Genomic DNA, 26,696 nt, shown 5'->3' with positions numbered 1-26,696 from the left:
ACTCTTTATCTTCCAAGGATGAGGACAATAAAGTCAAACTGTTTCTGGTAGTTTAGTCGCAGTTGACGTGTATATTTTGTCAACCTGCAGATCTAAGAAGCCTGTCAGTGGACAAATGGAGCTGACTAATAACTGGATTCAAACCTTTTCCAGTGATCCATGATCCGTAATGTCTCTGGAAGACTAAACATATTTTCCTCTACTGTGTTAAAGGTTTTGTGTGAGAAATAGTTTGGCATTTTTGTCAAGTGTTGATGTGAAATACGTTGCATGTACATCTTGTTGTTTACAGTGAGTTTCTTTGTTTGATTTGATTTTAGGAATTCTTAATTTTTCCACAGAAATGAGAAGAAGGACAATAAAATGTCAGATATCTGTCTTGGACTTTAACTCGCTGTCTGGTAGATACGGGAGAGGATTAAGGGCCACTGTAAAAAATTCAGACTTTTTTTTTTTTTGAATTCTTTTTTTAAAAAAATCTGTCTTTTTTTCTCTCAGAATTGACTAAAAAAAAGTCAATTTTTTAAAAAAAGAGATTTTCTTTTAAAAAGATTTTTTTAAATAAAGTCAGATTTTTTTTTTAAAGAAAGTCTGAATTAAAAAGAAATTCTGAAATTAAAAATGTCACAATTTTCAAAAAAGTCTGAATTTAAAAAAAAAATCTGAATTTTCAAAAAAATGTCAGAAATCATAGTTTTGAGAACTTTGCATTAAAAAAACGTCTGAATTCTGAGTTTTGAGGACTCGGTGCTGTAATCCTCTCCTGTAGGAACTCTGGTCACACTGGTTGCATATTTGTTTGCCATCCTGCAGCTCTAAGATCACTCTGGTGATGGACAAATTGGATCTAATAAAACATAAACATATGTAATAGTCAGTTTTAACACTCAATCACCTTAATTCTACATTTATTTTCAGCCTTTTTAAATGACCCTGGTACCTCGTCTTCAGAAGACACTTAAAGTCATTTCTCTCTTTATGTGTGCAGTTAAAAAGCAGAAAAAAAAAATGCAGCGTTATATATGAACGTGAAGTGAAATTACACAGATTAAAAAACTAAAACAAATCACACTTAAAAGATAAATGTGTTTGGCTGTTTAGAGCACGTGATTATTAGGCAGTCATGATTTTTCACAGAAAGTAAAAACAGAGTGGCTTCTGCGTCGGTAACTACTGAACACACACTCATACACACACACTTCAGCACACGATGTGACATAATGGACGACCCTGATTAACACTTTATGAAAGAACAAAAAAAGTGGCACTGTCCATTAAAAAGATGAATCTCATGTATATGGAAACACAAAGCCGCTGCTTCATGCCTGCGTACAAAGAAAAATAAACGAACTGAACAGGATGAAATTGAGTCATCGGCGTAGAAACACATACCGCATATAATCTGATATGAAACACAACATTTGGCCGTGATACAAGAAAAGTCTATCACTGATTTTTGGACTTCGTACCCTGAATTCACTCCCTTAATCGTGTCATCAAGACAAACCAAGACCCTCGATTGGCCAGTGGTGTGTACCGTAGTGGGTTTTCATTGGTTGATTATTTTTAATTTGAGCTCGCTTCAAGGTAAAACATCACCCATTTCAGGCCTCGTTGCTGACGAGGTCAGATTTCCTGGTTACCAGACAGAAAAACTGACCTCAGATCAGTGTTTACATCCACAGTTCACAAACTTCGTTGTAAGTACGATGAGGAAAAAGTGGTCACAGAGCGTCCTGGAGCAGCCGCAACGTCCAACCCAAAGGGCTGAGTATCAAAAAGAAAATATTTGGTAATGTCTCGTTACTTCAACAGTCCAAAAAACATCTTCACTCTTCATTCCTTGTGTGGCACTTTCTTCTTCCATCCTTAAAATGAAAAAAATAAAATAAAATTTGTGGTGTAGAGAAGCTAACACAGAAACAGCCAGGCTCGAGGATTACACAAACCGAACGCCCGAGCTACGATTAAAAAAATAACCCTTTGATTTCACCGTCTGCAGCCATTTAACGGTCATTTTGCATACCTCCGCGGTATTTGTTTAGTGGAAACAAGCCGTACAACTGTAGCAGATATCAGCGCTTCACTTTCCACTTTAACACTTCATTTGTCCATAGCCCCTCCCCCTTTCTGTCCATATATGGTCGACAGCTTCCTGTGGGTCCACTAGCCCCTCCCACTTCAGTCATCACATGGATAAAACATTCGGCAGAGTCCGCGAGCTCATCCTCCTCCTCTGAGTCCTTAAATGGAAAACAACATCCTGTGTTTTAGTAGCCGTTAGCTCCGCCCCCTCGACCCCTCCGTGAGGTCAGAGGTCAGAGGTCGGTGACCTTGTTCTCCAGGGCGGCGGCGATCTGTTGCAGGCGGAGCGTGAGCTGTTTGCTCTGGGCTGCGGGGTCCTCGTCCAGCGACTGGATGATCTGAAGGGAGTCCATGACACAACATTTAAGATTTTGTCATATTTAAATAAACTAAATATTCTGTAAACGTTAACATTTTCCGGCTGAAAGACATTTCTCACCACATCGTAGTACTTGCTGGCGTACTGGTACAGCTGATGTAAGGCCACCTGGGTGTTCAGCTTGTCCGTGTGTTGCTGCCGAGTGGAAACAAATCATACGAATTAAAACAGTTCAGATCCAGCAATTCAAACATGAGGCAGATTTCACAGGAATGGCTGTAATATTCAAAATATCAGCACAAACTTATAGCTAGTCAGATTTTATGTTAATTCAATGGTTGAAGAGAAAAAAAGCAAGATCATAAAACGCTAAAATATCTTTAAATTTATCAAGACTTTGCTGGTTTTAGTATGAGACATATTTGAAGACTGAAATACTGTTGTGTTATTAAATCTCTCGCAGTCATCACATGTTTTAGACGTTAAATCTTACTATGTAAATTTGTAATGTACAATATTTTTCTTCTGAAATGCTGTGAAGTATAAAAACACACAGCAGTCAGTCAGAAGGAGTTTCTTACCCTGGACACTTCAGCAAGGTGTGTATTCATGTCCTGGTCGCTGACTGGAACCATCTGTCGGATGCCCTTGTAATAACTGTGCACACAGATAATATACATATTTACATTTTATTCAAAACTTGCATATTTCCTGTTTCTGTGTCATGAATCCCGGTGCGTTCATCTCGTCTCTGGTTTGGTTTATTTGTGGTGTGAAAACAAACAGAACCACAGAATTTATTGGCGGCACATCTGTGATTTTTTTGCATTATTTCCAAATCTGACATACTAATAAATCCAGCTGCTGATCGCGAACTGATCAGGAAGCGATCTGTTGAAGTTGTGTAAATATTCATGCATATCATTTGGTTTGTTATTTATCAATATTCACAACATGCAGTCAAATAATTCTGCTAATTGTTAGAATAAAGTAGTTCAGTTGTCGCTTCCTGATCTCTTTGTGACAGCAGAGAAAAACACAAACACACATTAGAGCCGGCTGACCTGCTGTCAGTCACCTGAATCTGACTGATGATGATGCGGGATGACAGATCCAACCAATCAGAGATCGACCTGTAAAGTGTGTGTGAACTCCTGTTTACCTCCGCTGGTTCGTGTGTTTTAAAAGTGAGTGTGAACCAGAAATAAAATGCATGAATGTGTCATTTCTTTCTGCTTGGTCTGGACCAAATGAACCAAACTACAGGTGTGAAAGCAGCTACAGATTAATTATTAATGTCTGACTACTGCTCAGGGAAGCATCAAACACACCTCGAAGGCCTCCGAGGAACATAGTGGAAGATTTTAAAACTCATTCATGCAAATAAAAGCATGTTCCTGACACTAGGAAATAAACTGTAATGCTACAAACTCACTCATCCACCATCTTCTTGTACGTTGAAATCTCTTTTGCATAGAGCAGCTTGTTGCTCGGAGACTCCTGCAGAGAGAAAGAACAGATGTAAGATCAGTTTCAGGCTCCTCAGAACATCCAGAACTTTGTAATATAACTTCACTGCACAGAGAACAGAGAAAATCCTCCCTTTGTGCTCCTGCACTGTTAATTATCATCAGTGTGTGATGTTCAAACAGTCCAGGGTTCAGGTCCTAATTAACCCCCGCTCCCCCACAGAGACGTCTGACAGCAGTGAAGCATTGTGGGTGTGCTTTCAGTTTTAGATACGGCTTAGAAAACATGACAAAAGAAGCATCAGAACTTGCTTTAAAATCTTCACATTTTTAGTTTTTCTTCAGTATCATATCATCCCACTGAAAGCTGTCTGAACATCCATGGGTTCATTTCAAACAGGAAGCATCGAAAGATAATTCGGCGACTTTTAATGGCAACAAATCGCCAAAAGTAAACAAAAACAGGCCAGAAACTTCGACATCTGATCAGCTTTTTATGGGGTTCTTGCTCCCCTGATGGTCTTATCTTAGAGGGACAAGAAGCTCCTCTGAAGGAGACTCTGAATGTGGCATCAGACTCATGAGACAACAAGACGACGCCACAACAACAACAACAACAACAACAACAACAACAACAACAACAACAACAACAACAACAACAGGCGTCCATGAGGTTCACTGTAATCTAAATATTTTGTCTGTCTCAGCCTGCTGATGTTAGAAACTCACTGTATAAACACCATGGAACTAGTAACCACAGCATCACCAGACTCCCTTAACAAATCACTCAATTCTAAGAGTTCTGGAGTGAAGAGAAACTTTCAAAACCTTGCAAAACTTTGTTATGTAAAGTTTTAAATTAGCTCTGCCTTCTTGTAAATTCAGCATTAAATACATTAAGACGTTTCTTTCTGTCATTCAGCAGCTGACTCCCTTAAAGTCATCTCAGTTTTGTGAGCTGTTGCACGTCTGTTTGTTGCAGTGACGTATGTGTTTATCTGCAGACAGAGCGGGGAGGTGCGATCCATTTCCTGACTCTTAAAAACAGATTGCACGATCTTTATTTGCGTGTACTGACTCTGCTGAGTTTGTGCTCCGACTTGGTGCAGGCGTCCATGAAGGTCTGAGAGATGACGTGCAGCGACGCGTCCACCACCTCCGTCACGTGGACGTCGAAGATGAAGTGAGGGTTCCTCAGGATGTTCACCCAAAACCTCGAAGGCAAGCTGAGGAGACAGAAAACACCAAACTTGTACTCAGTTACGTTCCTTCGCTGTCAATTTCAGACTTTTCCAGACTTTTTAAAGACCCGCTGACACCGCTTCCTTCCCTCCATCCTTTCATCTCCTCCTGCCGTCTCCACCTCCGCAGACCACAACCCTCCTCAATAATTCACTTCAGCTGATGAATATTTCATCGTCCATCGTGTTGGTGTGTGTGTGTGTGTGTTTTCCGGATGATTGACAGCTGGAGCTCAAGGCCAGTTTAAAAGCGGAAAGTGAGGAGAAAAACAATCTTTCTGTCTCGTCTTCGTCTGTCATCATTCATCCGTCCTGATAACAGACTGACGATTAGGTCGGGCTTTCATGTCGGCGACTGGCCGCTTGAGCAGCGGCGAGGACGTAATTACACCCTCGTTCAGCTGATGAGGTATAACACACACACACACACACACACACACACACACACACACACACACACACAGCTTTGAGAGGCCGTGTAATTATTTCTCTTAGCAGGTTTTCTTTGCCGGTCGAATCTCTCCAGCTGAGATTCAGAGGAACTTTAAAGAGAAGCTGGCGGACGTTGAATCATCGGTGAACGAGGCGCGTTTCAGCCGTCAGAGTCGTTTTCTGACAGGGCGATCAGAGGAGAGTTACAGCCCGGATACTGATCACACACACGCTAATGTATATAATTAAGATTTCAGGAACACTTTTGACGCAAAACATTTACATATTTTAACAATTTTCCCATCTTTTCAGATGTTGTCTAAAATTGGAGGATTTGCAACTTGAATATATTTGGGCTTCAGACTGCTGTACAGAGAAAACACACATTCATCATATATTTCTACTATACAATGTATAGTTAATAATAACTGGGTCTTGAATGATGATGCAAAAAGTGAAAATAACTGACTGTCGCTCAGAGGATCACCTGTTAGTCTTCCAGATGTGCAGCGTCTCCTCGTCCACGTTGTCGTGTCTCAGCGCCTGTTCGTCCAGGAAGTCAAAGAAGTATTTGACGGCCGGCGGGACGACGGAGCCCGAACACAACACGCTGCGGAAGAAATCGTCCACAAACTGCTGCAAGGTGCCCTGAAAAAAAAACAAAATAACACGTAGAAACATATAAAGCTCAAAGCACAGACGGATTATTATCTCATCCTGACACACAAACAGATTCTAACAAGTTCGTGCTTAAAATTAAACTTTTGGCTGCAACAGAGACTTTTACTTACAAAAAACATGATGGCAGAAAAAAAGTATTGAGTTTGTATTGTTGTCAAGTGAACAGCTGTTGAATAAAACATATTCTCACACACACACACACACACACACACTCGGAGCCCTACCTTCACAGACAGCAGCCTGGTCAGGTAGATCTCCGTGATGGCTTTGGTCATCGCCTTGTCCTTCATGCTGCCTCTCTTCGACTTCACCTCATCGATCTCGTCTGCGGGTCTCACCAGGTGGAACGTGTTGTCGTCCTCCAGCAGAGAGTTTTCTGAGTTGTTCAAAGTGATTTCATGGTGATTTATTTTGCATGAGAATCTAATCAGGCTCACAACATGTTTGACACTTGACATCTGAAAAATCGAGGACAGTTTTTAAATGATCTGTCTGAGAATAATCTCCAAATTCATCATGTTAGGAAAGTGTAGTGTTGTCAGAAGAAGACAGTTGCTTTGGCATCCACGGGAGAATTTGGGGATTCATCTGCGAATGGGAACATTTGGGAAGACAAGTGGAAACATTTCTCTCAGAGCAGCAACAACTGCGTTACATGTATTCTTAACAAAAGGCCAGAAAACACAAACAAAAAATTGGAAACAATCTGTCAATTTTGTGAGATTTCTACCCTTTTCATAATGTTTAAAGATCTTATTCTAATGTTATCTAAGGCACATGAAAGTCAAAATCTTGAATTTGTAGCTCGCTGGTTGTTAATCATGTATGTTACGTTGCCACGGGGTGAAATATGAGACGCTGTTCCATCTGATTTTTAGTTGTTATTTGACGTTTTCTGAACTTTTAAATGCAAAGAACAGAAGCTTTTAGATTTTGTGAATTTTTCATATTTAAATCAACGTGTGTGTGTGTGTGTGTGTGTGTGTGTGTGTGTGTGTGTGTGTGTGCATACTCTCTTCGTAGCTGTCCTGGTGCTGGTGGAAGGACTGCGTGTGCAAAACTCTGGACAGAACCAACGTTGCGTTGTCCCGAACCTGCAGGACGAGACGAGACATCATTAAACCCGTCTGATTAAATCCTGAATCACTCGGACCGAACTCTTCGTCTTCCCTCAATAAACACTTTGTTTTAAATGTCAGGCGGGGGAGTCTCTGGTGGCTCGACATTTCCCTCCACTAAAAAAGGTTTTGGTGGTTTTCGGCGGTCTGCAGTCGACACACGGACGCAGAGATGATTAAAAACATCCAGAGTGTGGAGGAGGAGCGCGACACGCTGCTGAGTCGCTGCATCGACTTCACAAAAGCAGCAGGTAATTACAACTTTGGTTATCACAGAGGTGAGAGTGAGAAACTGCTCTCACGCTCACAGGTGATGTTACAATCACACCGCCTCCCTCTCAGAGGAACACATCAGACTGAGGGAGGCTTTTCAGAGACACGATTTTGTGCCAAACATTTCATTTTTGCACATTCTGTTGGCCGACAAACATGCAGCAGACTGAAGACCCACGTTGTAATGAGCCAGCGTGTTGAGTCTCTTCCAGCGTCCTTCCTTCTGGGAGGTCAGGTCCAGGTCGGACAGGATCTGACCCGTGGAGCCGGGACGCCACTCTGTGGACGGACGACAGAACCAACGTTAGACTCGAGTGCGCTTGATTTATGTTTGTTGCTCTTGGGTCTCGACGACATCTTTGGATTTAATTACTTGTACATTTAATTATCTGTCTGAGTGTCTCATGATGTTGTTGTGTGTTGTGTTACATGTGGGCTGCTGTAACAGAATAACTTCCCTCGGGTTTCATCACACACTCTTTATCTCTCTGATTAACTTACATTCATTTGAATCAGTGTTCAACGCTTTTACAGTCAGTCTGAGTAAGACTGTGTGAAACAGTATTATTATATCTGACGTTCTCATTAACTAATCTGCCATCAAAATGAGGCAAATCGGATTTAAATTGTTTTATTTTGCCTCTTGCAGTTCCTCCGCCGGCCTGCAGGAGGTGGCAAACACCTGTTTTGTGACCTTGGATATTAAAGCCCTCAATAAATATCAACACAATAACAAAATATGAACAATTATCACGTTTTGAAAGTGTTTTAAATACATTTTGAGCGGTTTCTTACCCAGCGCAACACACTCCACCTTCGGTCTCTGTGAGTACGGCAGGTTTCTGTACACCTGGTCGATGATCTTCTCTTTCACCTGGAGAGGACAGCGTTAAGATAAAATCTAAAATCATTCCTCATATTCATGCATCACAACTAGAAAAGTCACAGAGGGACGAATCCTCACACCTCCCTGTCGACTTACACCACCTGATGTGAAGGTTTGTTTAATCACCTTGAAGCTAAAAATTTAAGGTTTTTCAAATTTCTACATCAGGTTACTAAATTTAGGAATAAAACACAACATTATCCTGATCTGTCAGGGGCCGAGTGTCATAAAATCCTCCCCCCTGCTGCAGACAGCGGTGAACAAAGCTCTAAAAACAGAAAAACAAACACCCACCTGGGAGATTGTGTCACAGTTCAACACCTTCACCGGAGTCACATCTGGTCCCTCCCCGTGCACCAACACCTGCAGGGTCTGACGTCACAAACACACCCGTCAGACGCACAACAAACTCAAAGTGTGCAGAATGAACAAACATCAGACGCTTAACGTGTCTCTTTGTGTTCGACGGCGTTTGTGTACTAACCAGCACAGAGTACTCCACGTCGTCTCCCAGCAGCCCCGTGTCGTTCAGAGTGTATTTGGCTTTCTTCATCTTGGCGTCCACCGGCCCCTTCTCCACCTGGTGCTTCAAGGCTTTGTACAGTTTGTATAAAGGTTCACCTGCCGTGTCCTGAAACATGAACAGAGTCGGACTCATTCGATGGAAGCTGGTGTCTGTCTTTTCTGAAAACACCCGCTGATCCAAAACATGTTGCCTCCTTCTGTAGTTCCTTAAATTTTAAAGCTTTTTCAAAAGAGGTCTGGTGCAGCAAATCAAATTCAAACATTTTTTGTTTATCTATCAGGGAATAATACAGGCGTGTTTAAGTGGCTGTTATATTTGTGTGAGTACAATTTAATGCGGATCCAAATATAAACCAGGATCTGGAGGATTTAAATGGGTTTTCTACGAGGAAAGTCTTTGTTCAGCTGCTGTACACTCAAGAAATTAGGGACAGAAACATGCAGCTAACATCAGGAGATGATGAGGATTCAGAATATTAAATGGTTATTAGCCTTAATTTAATTAAAGGGGACTGGTGAGCCTCGGCGGAGGTATACGCTCTATTAAATAATCAGAATCATTTAAAGGATTTGTGAAGCGGAGACCATCGGATGGTTTTACATGTAACAAAACATTTTAAGAACACACAAATCTAAATCTGAGAAGTAACTGGTGACGTTTTGGTCTTTAACTTTCACAAGAATCTGATGAAAACACTGAAGGAAAGGAAACAAACCTGAAACACGATGTTTTGTACAAGAACTCCGAACAAAAACGGAGAAGGGAGATACAATAACACAGGTACAGTGAACAGGTCAGACGGAGAGGAAATTAATTGTAACTCACGTCGAAGAGAAACGGAAATATAAAAACAACACAGAACAAGTGAGAGAATGTGTGTTACCCTGAGGAACTGATAGAGACAGATGGACATCCAGTTACAAAGCATCCGCTCCACCACCGTCTCTGACCTAGAAACACAAACACACACCGAGAAAACAACAGAAAAACGATCAGGACGACAGTTTTCTGCCAGTCTAAACGTGTTTTTTTGTGATTACAGAAAACAAAACAGTGTAAATAAAAACAAACACGTATATCGTGGTCATATAAACGCCGTATATCCGCCCCGTTCTCACCTCCTCAGCATCAGTTTGGGGTTTTTGCTCTGCACGTGTTCGTCCATCATCTCCAGCAGCAGCGTCCGCATGATGTCCGTGTAATACTCCAGTTTTCCGTGCAGCGCCACCGTCAGCAGCGAGGCGAAATAACCCCGAGCTCGGGCGTTGAAGTCCGGACGGCTCTCCAGCGTGCGGATGAACTACAGAGCAGAGAAGACGAGTCAAGGTCCAATCAGAACCAGTCAGATCATATAAAGGGTGTGGCACAGGGATCTATACTAGGACTCCTGCTATTCTCAGTTTATTTTTGTTCGTACCATCTTTAAAGACATTGGAAGGCGGCTTCTTAAGTTTGAAGCATCGTCACATTACACCTGAGCATCTAAATATCTTATTAAAGTCGTTCAAATTCAAGGACGACTCGACTGATTTTGTCAATGAAATCCAGTGTATGGAGAAACAGACCTTTTCCTTAAATGCACCATATATAATATGGAATATAATAAACTGTGTGTGTGACTGAATAATCCAGTTTTTGTAGTAATGAGAGGCCCAGATGAACCGAACCTGGTCCACATCATGGGGTCTCGTTCAGCCACCACTTGTTTCTTATCATGTTTAATACCCCAGTAGATGCAGACGGATCTGCTTATACTCAGAATAATAAGAGTCTGACTTTTATTATAACTTTCTAGAGATATTAAATTGGCTGTGAAAGTGATCATCTCATCTCCCAGCTGACAGATGTTTTATTGTTGCTGTTGGATGTGAAAACAAGGTTTTCTGTTAGTTAATCAAAAATAAATTGCAAACGCTGACAGAGAGAAAAAGTCTGAATGAGATGAAAACAAAGAGGGAAACGCAGAACGACGGAGGAGCTTCAGACTCACGTTGATGAGGAAGGTTTTACTGTTCAGCAGGTTGGAGAACTGGTTCAGCGCCTGAGCCACGATGGCCCGCCGGGCTTCTGGGATCTGTAGTTTTCTGGTGATCATGGCGTCGTTGGCGCCGTCCTTGGAGGGCAGGAAGAAGTTTCTGTCGGTGTAGGTTTTGTAGTCCAGGAAGGGGATCCGGGCCTCGCTCAGGTCGCTGGTGTGATCCTCCATCTCAATCATCAGATCTGACACAGAGGAATAATCAAATGTCCAATCAGTTATATTTATTGTGAGTACGACTGATGCTGATACGAACAAAAATCTGGATATAGTGGCCGTTCCAGTTCAAGACTCCCTTTACAAAACTCTCGTTTTAAGAGACAAACTCAATTAGTTTTTACTTCAGACAGAAAAATCACCTGTTGCTGGTCAGAAATCATGAGTCTGCCTTCATCCATCATTACATGAGATCAATACTTCTAATTTTGTCATTAAAAGTGCCGAATCAGCTGTTAGCACTTCCTGTTTGCAGTGTAACCACGGATGTTCAGACAACTATCACTGGATTACTCTGATACTGAGGAAAACCTAAAATGAGATGATTCTCAGGCAAGTTCTGAATTGTCATATCTCATCTTTTCTTCTCTGATATTATTTGACACAGGAATCAGCAAATGTTTAATCACGCTCTCTGATCTTCCACGATCACTCTGAACTCGTGCATCTTTGATTTAGATGCTCCAGCTGAAGCACTTTTGATCGAGTATTCTCTTAATCTCTCTCCGGAAGAAATCGTCTGACATGCGAGGAGTGTGCTGACCCCTGAGCTCAGTAACAGAGCTGTCACACTCAGATGAAAACGGTCCAGCGAGCTCGCCAAGAAGACCTGCAGGGAGGGAGGAGGGGGAGTTTCTGATGTACGAGCCAACGCTCCGTTCTGCTGAATCGTGCTGGCAGGACTTCACGTTATGGAGATAAACTGTCAAAGTGGCGGACGTCTTTTAATCTGTGGATGCAACGTGTGACAAGTTGCTGACAGGAAAGTTCAAGTTTGTGCTGCGTTTGCTTGCTCGGATCAGACGACGGAAACCAAAGCGCGGGTCTTCTCGAGCTCGCTGTCAGGCACGTTTTCTTCTTTTGCTCCTCACACTTCATATTTTAAAGTGGTAGATAAATACGTGTTTGTGAGTCAACCTTGGAGAAACAGTTTTATCAGCTTTAGTTGTGTAAATTCACAGCTGACAGACGAGCGCGTACCTGTGAACTCCTTCTTGCAGCGATCTCGAACACTTTCCTCCAGATTCTCCAGCTGGTGTTTCACCTTCTCGTACTCTCGCTCTGCCTGCTGACTCTTCCTCCTGTCGGTGCACAGCCACAGGAGCATGTTTAAGCGATCAACACAGACCAATAAAACGTACAATCCCGTGAGAATTTGATGATTTGTTGAACCTGTAGCAGTAGACAGACACGGCGATGAACAGCAGCATCGGTACGATGACTGCCGGGATGATGATGGCCAGAGGAATGTCGTCTTTTCTGGCGTAGTAGACTGAACCAACCTTCCACTCGCCGTGACCAAACTTCACCTGGAGAGAGGTCGATTTAAGAGCATTATGAGGGCATTAAAATCATGCAGAATTAAGCATTAGCAGTTCCTGTTTGCAGTGTGCACATGGATGTAAACGTAGCTTTGATTGGATCGCTCTGATTCAGGAGAAATCTTAAAAATGTGTTAATTCTAAGGCAAGTCCTGAATTGTCTCTTCATGATGATATTTTTAGCAGATTTCTGGATGTTTATTTGTGATGGATATGGAAGATAATTATATATTCTGGAAGTGTACGTCATGCTGAATGATCCGTGTCTATTACAGATCACATCCTGTAATTTTCCTGTCTGAAGCAAGGGGTTAAATTACTGAGCAGCACAGTGAACGAGTCGGGCTTAGAAAAAGTGTCATTTTAAGAACATGATGCCAATAAATGGATTAACCTGCTTTTACAATGATTATCTAAAAGGTGGACAAGTGTAAAGGTAGTTTTCTGCACCTCCACCTGATAGTTTAGTCAAATATCACAAAATATTGATGCTGTGTGTTTATACCACGAGCTCCAGCAGGTCGTTGGTCGTGTCTCTGCGCTGGCGTTTGGATCTGGCTCTGGGCTGCGAGGAAGGAGCGTCGAGGATCAACTTATCATCCTGGAAGAAAAGAGTCAGTTAGACTGTGATACTGATGGCGCATTAATAATATTTATATAGAAACAACCTGAACTAAAGAGAAGACTTCAGACTTTACACACAGGTTCTCAGTGTGTTTTGGGGGTTTGTGGGGATGAGCCTGAACCAGAACAGCTGAGAATCAATTCTGAATTGTCAGCAGACGGCAGAGACGAGGACACGGCCCAGTTTTTCTGTCTTATTTATATTGTATCTGCTGCTGTTTTGATGCTCTCTGCTTTCAGTACCCCGGTTGCAAATTTCCTTGCGTGGGACTAATAGAGGATTATCTTATTTTCTCTCATGTTTAAGGTCTGTAAAATGATCCTTCCATGTATGTCTGGAGACACCAGACACCGTCTCCGCTCAGTGTTTACTCTGTTGAATCGTCCACCTGAGCTTCCGGCTTTGTTTCCTCTGTCGGAGCAGATTCTTTTTAAACACCAGACACATATTCTCTCATTTCACCTGTTACAGGTGACGACAGACGACTCAAAACATCATCCGAGAACAGCAGATTGTCAAACTTTATACAACCCGCTGCCTGATATCCGTCTCTCTGCTGATTTGGAAGAAGGAAAACATTTTCATCTGGGGTCTTAACGCTGTATTTCTGGAAGCCGGAGCTTCAGCAGCGTGACAGACTCCATCTCAGACTGTGTGATATCACATATAATATCCACCATCGGCTCCACCTCTGCAGCGTGGATCCATCATGAACCTTATTTGTGACGGAGCGCCTGGTGTGTGTTTACCTGCAGTATGTTCACGTGACAGGAAGCGTCTCCGACGAACGCCTTCGCCTCTTTAGCCGTCATCGCCTTGGAGAAACCTCGACCCTGACGACAGAGAAACAAAGAGAGAGAGTGAACTCAGCAGATGGAGAGGTGACGAGCGACGAGAGTGCAGGTTTAGCGTGTCGGTCCTCCTCACAGTCACGATGATGATGCTGGCCTCGGTGATGACGTTCTTGTTGAGCTGGTTGAAGGTGGGGTCGGGGTGGTAGTCGAAGCTCTTCAGCTCCTCCATCACGTTGTCCAGCTGGAGGATCGTCCGGAGCGACTGGCTGTCGGAGCCGTTGGCAGACGGCGAGTCGAACTGCAGGACGGTGTCGTTCTTACTCAGAACCTCCTGGACGAACTGAGAGAGAAGAAGAAGAACATTCAGTCAAGATTAGATCACAGTATTTCATTTCCTCCAATGCCGACGATAATAAAACAGTAGGAGCAAATATGGAAGCTCTGAGAGGCCAAAAAGAAAAAAGATTCTGGTGATCAATTTTATTCATTTGTTTAAGATTGATGACATTTTTTTGGTAAGGATAATTTTTTAGTTTAAGTTATTTAATTCTACTTTTATGATGAAAAAGAAAAAGTTTTGCCAGGCAAAAAAAAAAAAAATCTATAAAAAGATTTTTTTCCAGGATAATAAATGCCTTATTCTTTTTGTGAAAAATAGGTGAAGAAAAAAAAAAAAAAAAAAAAAATAAATTTCATCAGGATAATTTTCTTTCCAGTTCCTTGATTTTTTTTTTAATATTGTTAAACTTATGTGCAAAAAAGTTTTGGCAGGATAATCATGTTTTCCTTAAACTTCTTAACTGTATTTTTAATTTGTGAAACTAACATGAAAAAAACACAGTTTGCCCAATAATAAATAAATAAATAATTGAAAAAAAAAAATCAATACCTAAATAATCAATAAATTAATTAAATGTTTTGTAGGGAAAGTTTTTCATCTTATTTTCATTTTCTGTGGAAAAAAGTTCAATTCTTTCCTCCTCTAGTTCTTTCCTTTTCATTTTTAGTTACTTATCACAAAGCTGACAACAGACGACACACTCGATGATCTTACAGAAGAAGTTGCATCGCTGCAGATTCAAACCAGCCAACAGGACATAAAAGAGTTCAAATCATCTCAACCTTTAACATCTAACCAGTGAAACTCATCACTCACACTGACTTATTCTCCTCGTGTTGTATCGTCACTTATAAGAATCTCAATATTTCTTCTATCACGACATTTTTAAGCCTTTTCTGAAAACCAAACGCACAACAGGAAGTGGAGAAGCTAAATGCTAACATTAGCATGTCCAGCTAACTGTCCACAGAGGTTTAATTCAAACTAAACTTCTGACTGCTGAAGGAAAAAGCGTCTCCAGAGACTTCAGTGTGCATTTCTTCCCTCCAGCTGGCTCCAGTTTTTCAGAGCAGGTGTAACTTTAACTTCAGACCTCCTCCTCCTTCCCTCCATCTCCCCTCTTCTCGTCTCTCCGCCTCCCCACTGTGCCTCCTCCCTCCCTCCATCTTCCTCCAGGTTCAGACGGCAGCGTTTGATGAGGCGACGATAAAACGACTTCCCCTCCTCACTCTTCCCCCCCGCGGTGAATCGTTCCTCAGAGACTCTGTCACTCAAAGCTATTCAGCGGTGAAATAGAAGCGTCGTCCCTTTTCTTTTCCTTTCAGGGCTTTTCACTGTCAGCCGAAGCCGCGGACCGATTTAAAGTACAACCAGCCGGTATTGTGCTTTTTATTAAAAATCCTGTCACTGTCAAACACCTCTGATATCGTGTAGGGTGATGAACTCGGAGGAAAACTGACTCTGAAGCTGTTTTAGATGCCAAACGAGAACAATTTATCGTCTTTATCTCGTCTTATAATGTAAATAAAGAGACGACAACAAGAAAAAACTGAAAAAAATGCAGAATACTCGACCAGTTTGACAAGTATCTCTCTTCCTCTCTCAGCTCCTGACATGTTGGAGATAAGACGCTCTGACTGGACAGCAGCGACATTTTAATTAAAATAAATCAACATACTGGTGTAAGAAAATGTATTTAACGGGTTTGATGAGCATTTATGTTACGTATTGATGTTTCTGTGCACAAGTTTTAATGGTTTAACTCTTCACAGCGATTTAATCTATCAGTGATTAATCATCAACACACACACACACACACACACACACACACACACACACACACACACACACACACACACACACACCTACCTCTACAGGTGTGGGGTTCTGTGTGAACTCGTCGGTGGCGGGCAGGACTTTCATCGTGGCTCTCTGGATCAGGTCGAAACCGTTTCCCATCACCACGATCCTCCGACCACCACTGCACACACACACACACACACACACACACACACACACACACACGGAAAAGCGTAATTAATTTAACGCAGGACTCTCGAGGTAAATAATAGTAATAACAATATAAAAACAACTTTAATTACCATTATTATTAAAAGATATCACTGTGAAACTTCCCCACTTGATCACTCATGTTTTCTATTATTCATGTGCAATTATGCAAACGAGGTATTATCTAATTAAACACACACCAACTTGCAACTTAAACACCTACATGTGTATTTACTTCAGACGTTTTCTAATCCCTGCACAGTGTGCGAGCTCAGACTCACCACAGGAAGCTGGCTTTGGGGTTATAATCTGTGATTTTGGGGTTTTCAGCGTACTGGAAAGCAGCCGTCACGTCCTTGGTGGTGTTTTTACCGTACTTCACCTGCACCGTCAGCAGGTCAGACGGCACCTTCTGCCCGCGGTACTTCCCGGTCTTACAGGTGATCTGTTTGCCAAACGACAGGCTGAGAAAAGAGAGATTTAAATGTTTAACTACTTGACGGGAGGACTTGAGTGAACACGTGACGCTGTGAAAGAGGCTTACACTTCACAGGGGAACCCCCCCACGGTGACGGCGATGTCGTCTTTGGTCGCAGTGTCCAGGTCGTCTCCTGTGATGGTGATCCTGGTCCCGCCGGCTGCCGGACCCTTCGCCGGGTGGACGGCCATTGGTTTGGGGTCCTGGACAGAGAAGATGATTAGATCCGTTTAACTTCTCATTCTGAGGTAAAAGCTGATGTCGTCCATCCAAGTATAGATTAGCTTCCTGTAAAACTCGCTTTCATTATGATGTTCCACCTCGTCTGACTTGATTTTTCCCAGAAGAATGAAGGTCGGTTTGTGGCACGGATCATTATTCGAGGTGTAAATGATTCCTACAGAGAGTAAAATCCTTTTAGTTCGACTAGAAACAGCCACTGTAACGCTCTCTTCAAAACCACCAGACTCCATTTAGAAAAACACGTATTTTACCTCACAGAACACAGGAGGTTCTGGTCCACTGATCAGTGGGTCAGTTTGATCATATAATGGTGTGACTTTGGGTTTTAAACACATTAACAATTTGAAATTAACAACTAACTTTGTCTATCTTGTGAGTTTGTAGGACCAGAAACAGCCACTGCATCACGCTCCTCACAGCCACCAGACTCCATTTAGAAAAACATGAATTTTACATCACAGAACACAGGAGTTTCTGGTCGACTAAAGTTGGTTGACTTTGGTGCTTTATCATGTTTGTTCTGAACTGACGACTAACTTTTGGTACCTATGAGATATTTAGAGACATGTTGTAGATCACATCAGCTGGCAGCTGCGTCAGAGGCTGAAATGGCTGCAATTAAATCCTCGACCGTTAAAAGTTACATCTAATTAAAGTGCTTGTTTTGCCACTGACAGGCTCAGATTATAATCTTGGTGTCTGACAACATTATGGAAAAGATCCCAACTGAGATAAAAACCTTTTGTTAAACTGTAAGATCCTTTTTGTTTAGCTGTATCGCTCCCTTCACAGCCACCAGACTCCATTTAAAAAAACAGCAATTTAACCGCGCAGAAGACAGACGTATCCAGTCTGTGCGATTGTGTTATTGTGTGACTAACTTTTTATACTTTTTACTCATTTAGACCCCGCAATATCTTAAAAAAGGCACCCACGTTTGAAAATACCTTAATAAGAAGCAAAAAGTGTTAAAAACAAATATTTAATCTGTAGTTCTCACACAAGCTGATGATGTATTTGTGCTTTTATTTGCTCTGATTATTTTCCCTTCTGTTGTTACTTAATTAAGACTTCCAATTAGTTCATACATCATCCTCTAACAGTTCTGTGATTCTGCTCTGGCATTAAAACATTCACTTTTCACGAATGAAATAAAAAAATAGCTCAGATCTGTCAGAACCAACAGGCAGAAAGAGGAAAAAAAAAGAAAACAAAGAGAAAAATTAAATGAGGAACATTAAACTTTAACTAAACAGAGTTCATGTTTTATGTTCCTGCAGGTACGAAACACTTTGATCGCAGCCAAAGCACATTTTTAAAGCTGAGTAACTCCCCGCGGTACTCAGACAGCGAGCTACGACTGAAATAAAAACAAAATAAAGAACAGTTTTATCAGCTTGTGGTTCTTGAGGAGTATTGATAAAGGCTGCAGCGCACCAGCTGGTTGGTTTTCCTGTTTGTACTGGAAGGTTTTTTGCTTGCTGCTGACGAACACGACAAACAAAACAAGAGCTGATATTAATTCACAGCGACACTGGAGGATAAAGAGGCTTCGAAATTTAAGAAGTCAATCTGTCTGGAGAATTAAGACGCAGCAGTCGAGCTCAGCGTGTGAAAGAAGTTGTTTGTGGTTTGTTTTGGACGCGAGCAGGAGAGAAAGAAATAAAAAAAAAGGTGTAAATATGAATCCAGAGTGAAGGAGTGAAACAATGATTTCTAAAATCGGCGTGGCAGGAGTGTGCTGTGTGCAGCTGCTGAGATAGACTCCAGCATTCGGTTTGTTGGCGTTTCTGATTTGTTTCGTTGCTGTTCTGGCTGAGAGAGTCGGCAAAAAAAAACACCAGAGAAAAAAAGAAAAGAAAAGAAAAAATATCCCCCAAAAGAGACACAAAGTCGTAACAGCTCGGGCCGCGTTGTTGGAAAGTTATTCACAAAACAATAAAACCTGCAGCACAGGAAGAAGAACAAACTGTGTCGGAAACACAAAGACACAACACACAGTTCCAGATTTGGGATCTGGCAAAAAAAAACCAAAAACATGACAGAGACTCGAACCCCAGAGATCCACCAGCAGGTTCATGACGGAGGAGGAAAAAATAAAAATGGTAAAAATCATTCTGTTGCTCGTTTCACAACAGAGTTTCATCAGCTGCTCTCATCAGTCTGTGTGTAAACATGGCGGCTCATCGTGAAGATGATTAAACCTCCGGAGACGACGACGGATTCTGTGAGCCTGCAGGTGTCCTGATCACACACATCCAGTCAGAGACTTCCTCTGCTCGTCTGCAGGTCGCAGACTACAAACTGAACACGCGAGAACATGAGAAACAACTAAAAATGTCCTTAAAACGCAGATTAAAGTGAAATGATCTCCTGAGTTTCACCTCCTGTGATCTCCACACTTCCTGTTTACCTTCTTCAGCTGTAACAACAGTGAAATGCTACAAAACAGAAACAAGATTCCTGTTTTTTTGAAGACAGATCTGAATAAAGAATCTCTGGTTATCACATTAGACAGCAGTGAAATGCTTCTCGTTAGTGTTTTCTGCAGTATCGGTTTAACATTTCTGTTCTCGCAGTCGGAGATTCTCCGAGGGGGGAAATTTTAAAAGTCGGAGGGTTTTTACAGACGGAGGCACACCGCTGCCGAGGAAAATGACTCGTTCTGTTCTCAGCAGTTTGCTTTAATTAGCTTTTCATCAGCTGCAAGAAATACGAAAAGTGAGCAGCAACGTTTTGAAATTAAACAACTGAGAAACAAAACAGAGCAGCAGGTGAAAATCATCTGATCAGATTTATTTTCTCTGCTCGGAGGTTTGTTTTCTGTTCAGTTTGTATGCGAGGGACGTTTTTCACGCCGCCGCTTCTTCTTCTTCTTCTTCTTCTTCTTCTTCAGGGAGCTGATCGCTCTCGGCGCCCCGCTGGAGGAAGACTGTCGGCTTTCTGTTTTGTTTTTTTTTAAAAACTTTGTTATAAACCTTCTGAATGTTGATCTCTGGGGTTTGAAGCAGTCGTGTCACACCGCGTTCTGTGTTGCCTCAGAGGCTTTGATGAAGTGTGTACACAGAAGCTGCAGGATGCTGGAATTTTTTCTCAAGTTTCCCGCCGTTGATCCGAGATGTTTTAAGTCACAAAAACAAGAAACAAACCGTCTGTGTTTCTGATGGAAGAGAGGTCGAGACGGATATCAGGCTACTGAATAAATCACATGTTGAGAGGATTCGAATCCTGCGTTAAGTAAAGCAGACGGGATGCGTCGCTGCGACGACTCTTTCCTCGTCAGCGCTTCAGCAGGAATATTAGCCTGAGCGTTGCATCATTCCTGTTCATGACGCTGTTAAATAGTCAAATAATAGCTTGGATTTATAAAAGCGCCTTTTCACGAGACCCAAGGATGCAGTTAAGCAGAGTTAAGCGTTAAGAGGGTGATGTTGGTGTCGGGTGATGCAGAAACAAATCACTGGTTGGAGATTTGCAGGTAAACACAATATAAAACATTCAGAGCTTTTTCCTTTTCAGTGTGGTTACAGATCTGAGATATGGTGCTGGTGAAATCAATCCTCCTCACACTGCCGGGTGTTTGTAAGATTTGATAAATACTGAATAAAAATCAGTCTTTAATTACAGTCTGATGTGTTGATTAAGAATTGTGCTCCTTAATCGGACATATTCGTCCTAAATCAAGTCGTCTGTGCGCTGGCACGACTGCTGACGAGCTGGGCGAATAAGAAGAGCGAACAACCTTCTGTTTTTCCGTTGACGATGGATTGATTGTCTTGTTTTCCTCGAGACCCAAAACAATTAACAGAAATTACAAAAGAAATGATGTAAAGCGCGGCCCGTTCCTGGCTTCAGTCTGCTTCTTTCAGTCGGCTGCCCGGACCGGACTAATCCTTGGAATCAGCACTTCTTAATCAAATTCAGTCCACTTCCATCTGAACCTCTCTCGACCTGCAAACCACCAAATTAATGCTTTTTTTCCCTGTCAGAACGCTTCACGTGAACCATCCGCCCAGACTGACCAAACGCTTCAAACCTGTTTTCTGTCTGTAAATAGACTTCAGAGACTCCTCGTGCCGATAACAACACAGCAGAGTTCGGTTACGTAACAATCTGAACCTGGGCCCAGACGTACCCGGTAGGTGAAGAAGACCTGCGATGTTCCTCTTCTCCCTCCCTCCACTTCTACCTCCACGGCTCCGCTGTGGGTCGGCTCGAACGGGAGGTCCGACGGGGGAGCTCGTTTCGCCGGGCCGATCTCACAAACCACACTGAGGACGGAGAGAGAGATAAAGAGAGAAAGAGAGAGAGGAGGAGATTAAATACCAAACAAGCAGCGCTGCACCTGAAGCGTTTCATCATGTCTGCTGTCAGGTCACCTGGTGGACACGGAGTATCTGTCCTCCTGGTGAACACAGTCCACTCCGGCCACCGTGATCTTCTTGATGTCTTCCTTCTTTATTCCCATGTTGGAGCCTTTGATGGTCACCGAGATGCGACCGTTCAGAGGCCCGAAGCGAGGGACGATCTGCAGCGACGAGAAGACAAACGGTGAGACGTGAAGCTCGTTTGACAGAGTAGATTAAAGTGAAGGTTTCTAACAAGCGAGCTGCAACTGCAAAACTACCGTTTTTAAGAAGAGTTGCAGACATAACCAGTTCTTTATACACCTGACCTGCCGGCGAGGATGTCATGATGCGTTCAAGTGCATCCTGTAAACTCAGAAATGTACACAAATCTTGTTTAAAACAGGAAAGTTTAGATTTTTTTCTTACTTTCCTCAGTCACCCACAAACTCGACCATCTTTGAATCATTTTATGTTTGTGATTAGAAGTTTTTTACAGAAATAATTAAATATGGGAGACGTGAGACATGAAATGTGGCGTTAATTAGTAAATATTAGTGTCTTTTGTTTCCATAAATCCTTCCAGAGCCCTGAACTTTGATGCTGAATGGTTTAAACTGTCCAGAAGGTTTAATGTCTCAGAAAATGCTGCACACATCTGCCACAGTTTGGGCCGGCAGAAAGTAATTTCAGCTGTTCCGTGTATTTAACGCTTCCCGTCTCCACCGTCTGTTAACAGCTCAAATGTGGATGCGGCAATAACGAACAGCTCTTGACCTAATCAGCTGCTGCCCAGAGGAAACGCAGACGGCGGCCTGAGACAAATGACTGATGCGGCGGAGAAAATAGGAAACAAATTGAAGTTGTGAGGCGAAAAGGAGGCGAACGGTGACGATCTGTGAATACGACATGAGGGAGAAAAATGAGTTCTGTCACGCCGAAGAGACGAGGCGATGAGCTGTGTGGATTTTAAATTTGATCTGCAGACGATGATGACTCGTTAAAACTGAACGTGGAAAAGTTTGAAATGACCCGAAACAGTCGAGCGTGGAAGTTGTTTTCATGAAGATGTGTGTTTGTTTGTTTGTTTGTTTGTTTGTGACTCACGTCGGTGATCTCCGGGTCGGGACACTGAGCCGGCTGAGGCGACGGACACAGCTCCCGGTAAACACACGTCCGAGTGGCCGAGCACCAAACACACTGATAGGTGGAGTCAGCATGTTTACACAGACTGCAGTCTTCTCTGCCCACAGAGCAGTTATACAGCACCACTGATGGAGGAGGAGGAGAAGAAGAAGAAGAAGAAGAAGAAGAAGAAGAAGAAGAGAGACGAGAGTTAATAAACATAATTTGGCTGGAATTAGAAATGAGAGAGAACTCTAACAGCGCAATAACTTTATCACACCTTCTAGATTTGTGTGTGTGGCTGAGTGTGTGTGTGTGGTGTGTGTGAGTGTGTATCTGTGTGTGTGTGTGTGTGTGTATAAGTGTGAACAGGTGACACACTAACCTGTCAGGGTGCTGTCAATCTTCCTCTCTGTGTCTTTTTCCTTGATATGGAAGGATACGTTCACCTCCTGCTGCTTGTCGTAGGCAAACTGCGCGCACACACACACACACACACACACACACACACACACACACACACACATTTTCCCATCAGGTTTGCATTAACACACAGTAACAAAACATTGTTCACCTTATTTGCAGCCAAACACTTAATAACTTTGCATCTATCCAACTGTGAAGGTCAGTACACACACACACACACACACACACACACACACACACACACACACACACACACACACACACACACACTCCTGTAGCAATAAATCAAGGAAGGAGAAAAACAAAAACAAAAGGATCATAGAGGGAAAAAAAAACATGTAGAAACAAATACAAGATAAGCAACACACACACACACACACACGCACACACAAACACACACAGAGGAACTCACACACACACACACACACTTTAAATGTATACTGGCAGTCTTAAGACTCAGCATGAGGTGAAGATCAATGAAAGCAGAAAAGTGGAATAGCTGAGAGCTGAGTGTGTAGGGAGAAGGGAGCTAGAACACACACACGCACACACACACACACACACACACACACACACACACACACACACACACACACACACACACACACACTAGGGGGCGCTGTTAACCACGTGGACGTCAGTGTGAAGCTCGAGAATGAAAAACCAACAAATTATAAACATCATCAAAATATAAACACGACTCGTCACGATCCAGCGAACAGAACTGAGCTTCAAACCTCCTCCGACTCACAATTCACTCAACAAATTAACCGCTAATGACTCACTAATTGTCTAATTATAATTGATGATACACTCCCTGGTTCCGTCACAGTCGAGCCTCAGAACGTAAACAGACGGCCCGAAGGAAACCAAGAGGCAGTTTGTGGGCGCTCGCGACGAAACAATCAGCGTTTGTCTTTAAGTGAACTTGGTGGGTTCAGTTCTGGCGCAGACACACAAACGGTGATTACTTTCCATTTTCATTTATTTTTTTGTTGTTCTGATGTTAAATTACAGTTATTTATATCTCTGAGACGATGCCGTCACATCCCCGCTTCTTATTTCTGCTTCCTGTCCTTTGAGTCATTCTCGTTCAAACACTTTCGAGTCTCATTCGGTTACATAAAAGTTTGATTATTGAAGTTATTGTGAAGATTTTGTTACAGAAGACTCTCAAAATGTTTCACCGTGGACTCAAGATGAAAATGAGTCCTCCTGGTTCTGACCCTGACATTTAAACAAAGTCATGCTCGAGTAAAAGTAAAGATATCGTGTTAAAATGTTACTTTGGTAAAAGTATGAATGGCACCTGAGTTAAAGTCTTAAATTATCTGATATTAAATGTACATAAAGTGTCATTTTCTGGCAGTAAAATGTACACAAGTATCAAAAGAAATCAAACATATATGGTGATATTTGTATATATTGTATTCTACGAGTCGACAGATTTTCAGCATTTTTAAAGATGATCTACTTTGACTCTTTTCTAGCATCTAACCTGCAAAGTAACTAGATTCTAAAGTAATCAGATAAATGTAGTGGAGTAAACAAAAGTCCAGTATGTGCAGCTGAAGTCCTCCACACTGACCTCATAACCTGTGAACTTGAACTTTGACCCCTGCTCCTGAGACACCTCCCTCTCCGTGTGCTTCATCAGCTCCGTCCCCATCGTAAACCTCCGTCCCTGGAGACACGGAGCGCAGACGTCACACAACAACATTAACAACGACACCGCTTGATGACGATGCTGATCGGTGACTGCGCAGGTCTGACCGCTCTCACCGTGTAGATCTCCAGGTTTCTGCCGTGGAAGTTGATCGGGATTTCAAATCCGACGGGGATCAACAGCGGCTCCGGGGCCTCGAACTGAGGACAACTGTCAGGCTGCGTCACAGAGAGAAGCGTTCAGCAATCACATCGGCGACACGTCATACGACAGTTCAGCCCTTCAGAAACCATCCTGTAAACGTGTAATTAAACATTTTCTCCACCTTCTGCGGTTTGACGATGTGATCTCCGTCCACGCCGTCGTCTCGGTCGCTGCAGCTGTGATCCCGAGCGTTCCACTGACAGCCCCACTCGCTGGTCACACAGGCGATACACCTGAAAACAAATCAACACAACAACGTTACTCTCTGATGATGTATGTGTGTGATTAACGTGCGTGTGTGTGTGTGTGTGTGTGTCGTGTATCTCACGGTGTGTTTTGGTTCTTCCTGACTGTAGCGGCACAGTTGTAGAAGCGATACTCTCCGGACGTCACCTTGATTTTCTTGTTCACCATCACTTTGACTGGGACAGACACAAAGTCTGAAGACACACACACACACACACACACACACACACACAGCGGATGAAACAAAGACTTTAGTTCCCTGCGTTTAGCCTCGCAGGCGGCACTTCCTCCCACGTTGCTCCGGCAATCTAATGCTTCACTTTACTGATATTGAAAACAAATTGTTCCACCAGTTTTCTGGGAGTTTGTTCCGGATATCAGGTGCATGAAAAACCCCAGATGACGGCACATCAGCCCTAAAGCATTCTGTCTTTGTCATTTTAAAATCCTCTGTGACACAGAAAGCTCCAAGAATAATATATATATATTTTATAAGAAACACGTTGGTGCAGCCGTGTGAGGACCTACCCTGCCGGTCGGGAGTGGGCGGGATCTCCGCAGGGTCGGGCAAAGAACAGGTGATCAGCCCCTGACTGCCGGGGACCATCACGGCGTTGCTGGTGAAATTGCCGAAAACGCACATCAGCGAATCAGACGGCCCCAGTCTGGGGTGGGTGGGGATGTTGATGTCAATCTGGAGAAGGAGGGTGAAAAAACAGAGAAGGATCAATGGAGACACAAAAGGTGAACAGAAGGGAGGAGGAATCAGGAGAGAAGAGAAGAATTGATTCAAAGATGAATTATTTTTCATCTCACAGCTCCACCGGCTGCAGCCAGATAAAGAAACGTGTGTGTGTGTGTGTGTGTGTGTGTGTGTTTCCTGTGTTTGAGTGACAGATTAAGCCTCAGTGTGACAAAGTAATTAAGATAATTATGCATGAATACGGCTTATGTGAGTTGTTCGTGCGGCAAAACATCTGGTTTGTTTTTCACATACAAACCAGCAGTTAGAGCTGCAACTAACAATCACTTTCACTGTCACGTAACCTCGATACAGGTGACGTTAAAGTTTAATAAAATTATCTAAATATTAAAACAAGGAATCTCTGTCTGGATGTTATCTGCGTATCTAGAGAACCATTCGTCCCCATTAACTTCCCACTTGGCGGGTTTGTTGCCGAGGACGTGAGGAAGTGCAGCGCTACATTAACACATCGTGAATAAACAGCGACTGAAGCCGGGCCCCTCTGACGTGATCTCGTGGGGAAGCAGACGTAAACAAGAGAGACTAGCGTGATGCAACGACTCGGTGTGGCGGTGAGAAAAAAAACCTAAACAACCACTGATGGTGGGCCGGCGGGGTTGCTGCAGCACCGTCAGCTGCTGCGGGCTCTCTCATTGGCTGTTGCTGTGTGATGTAATCATTGTAATAATGTGCATTTCAAAGTGTTTATTTTCACAAAAACATGCGAACTGACCGACTGGAGGGGGAGCGTGTTAAGGAGGGACTGTTTGGCCTTGTGTGAGTGTGTTGATGAGCAACAAAGAAATGTGAGAGAGAATAAGTAGGAATCTAACTGCGACTGGGCG

General features: G+C 42.8%; 1 protein-coding gene across 2 annotated transcripts in view; it reads right to left on the bottom strand.

The window, feature by feature from the left end:
• Positions 1-888: 888 nt before the first annotated feature.
• Positions 889-26,696, bottom strand: part of plxnb2a (plexin b2a) — a 153,195-nt gene continuing 127,387 nt past the window's right edge. The window contains exons 13-44 of one of the 2 annotated variants that reach the window (XM_037121159.1): positions 25,635-25,800; positions 25,189-25,300; positions 24,982-25,093; positions 24,773-24,874; positions 24,579-24,674; positions 22,950-23,037; positions 22,547-22,710; positions 21,473-21,621; positions 21,229-21,364; positions 16,917-17,053; positions 16,654-16,836; positions 16,232-16,343; positions 14,156-14,362; positions 13,978-14,061; positions 13,109-13,204; positions 12,455-12,591; positions 12,263-12,363; positions 11,021-11,250; positions 10,149-10,330; positions 9,914-9,980; positions 8,989-9,135; positions 8,799-8,876; positions 8,414-8,492; positions 7,797-7,897; positions 7,240-7,321; positions 6,452-6,603; positions 6,034-6,194; positions 4,952-5,099; positions 3,840-3,904; positions 2,986-3,061; positions 2,525-2,599; positions 889-2,423 (exon numbers count right to left, since the gene is read on the bottom strand). In XM_037121159.1, the coding sequence (XP_036977054.1) occupies positions 2,319-2,423; positions 2,525-2,599; positions 2,986-3,061; positions 3,840-3,904; positions 4,952-5,099; positions 6,034-6,194; positions 6,452-6,603; positions 7,240-7,321; positions 7,797-7,897; positions 8,414-8,492; positions 8,799-8,876; positions 8,989-9,135; positions 9,914-9,980; positions 10,149-10,330; positions 11,021-11,250; positions 12,263-12,363; positions 12,455-12,591; positions 13,109-13,204; positions 13,978-14,061; positions 14,156-14,362; positions 16,232-16,343; positions 16,654-16,836; positions 16,917-17,053; positions 21,229-21,364; positions 21,473-21,621; positions 22,547-22,710; positions 22,950-23,037; positions 24,579-24,674; positions 24,773-24,874; positions 24,982-25,093; positions 25,189-25,300; positions 25,635-25,800 (3,930 nt within the window). In that variant the 3' untranslated portion in view covers positions 889-2,318. The remainder of the gene's footprint in view (positions 2,424-2,524; positions 2,600-2,985; positions 3,062-3,839; positions 3,905-4,951; positions 5,100-6,033; positions 6,195-6,451; positions 6,604-7,239; positions 7,322-7,796; positions 7,898-8,413; positions 8,493-8,798; positions 8,877-8,988; positions 9,136-9,913; positions 9,981-10,148; positions 10,331-11,020; positions 11,251-12,262; positions 12,364-12,454; positions 12,592-13,108; positions 13,205-13,977; positions 14,062-14,155; positions 14,363-16,231; positions 16,344-16,653; positions 16,837-16,916; positions 17,054-21,228; positions 21,365-21,472; positions 21,622-22,546; positions 22,711-22,949; positions 23,038-24,578; positions 24,675-24,772; positions 24,875-24,981; positions 25,094-25,188; positions 25,301-25,634; positions 25,801-26,696) is intronic. The other variant, XM_037121160.1, reaches the window with a different exon arrangement.

Source organism: Acanthopagrus latus, chromosome 14, assembly GCF_904848185.1.
Source record: "Acanthopagrus latus isolate v.2019 chromosome 14, fAcaLat1.1, whole genome shotgun sequence".
Lineage (NCBI taxonomy): Eukaryota > Metazoa > Chordata > Actinopteri > Spariformes > Sparidae > Acanthopagrus > Acanthopagrus latus.
This window is presented reverse-complemented; position numbering and strand designations above follow the sequence as displayed.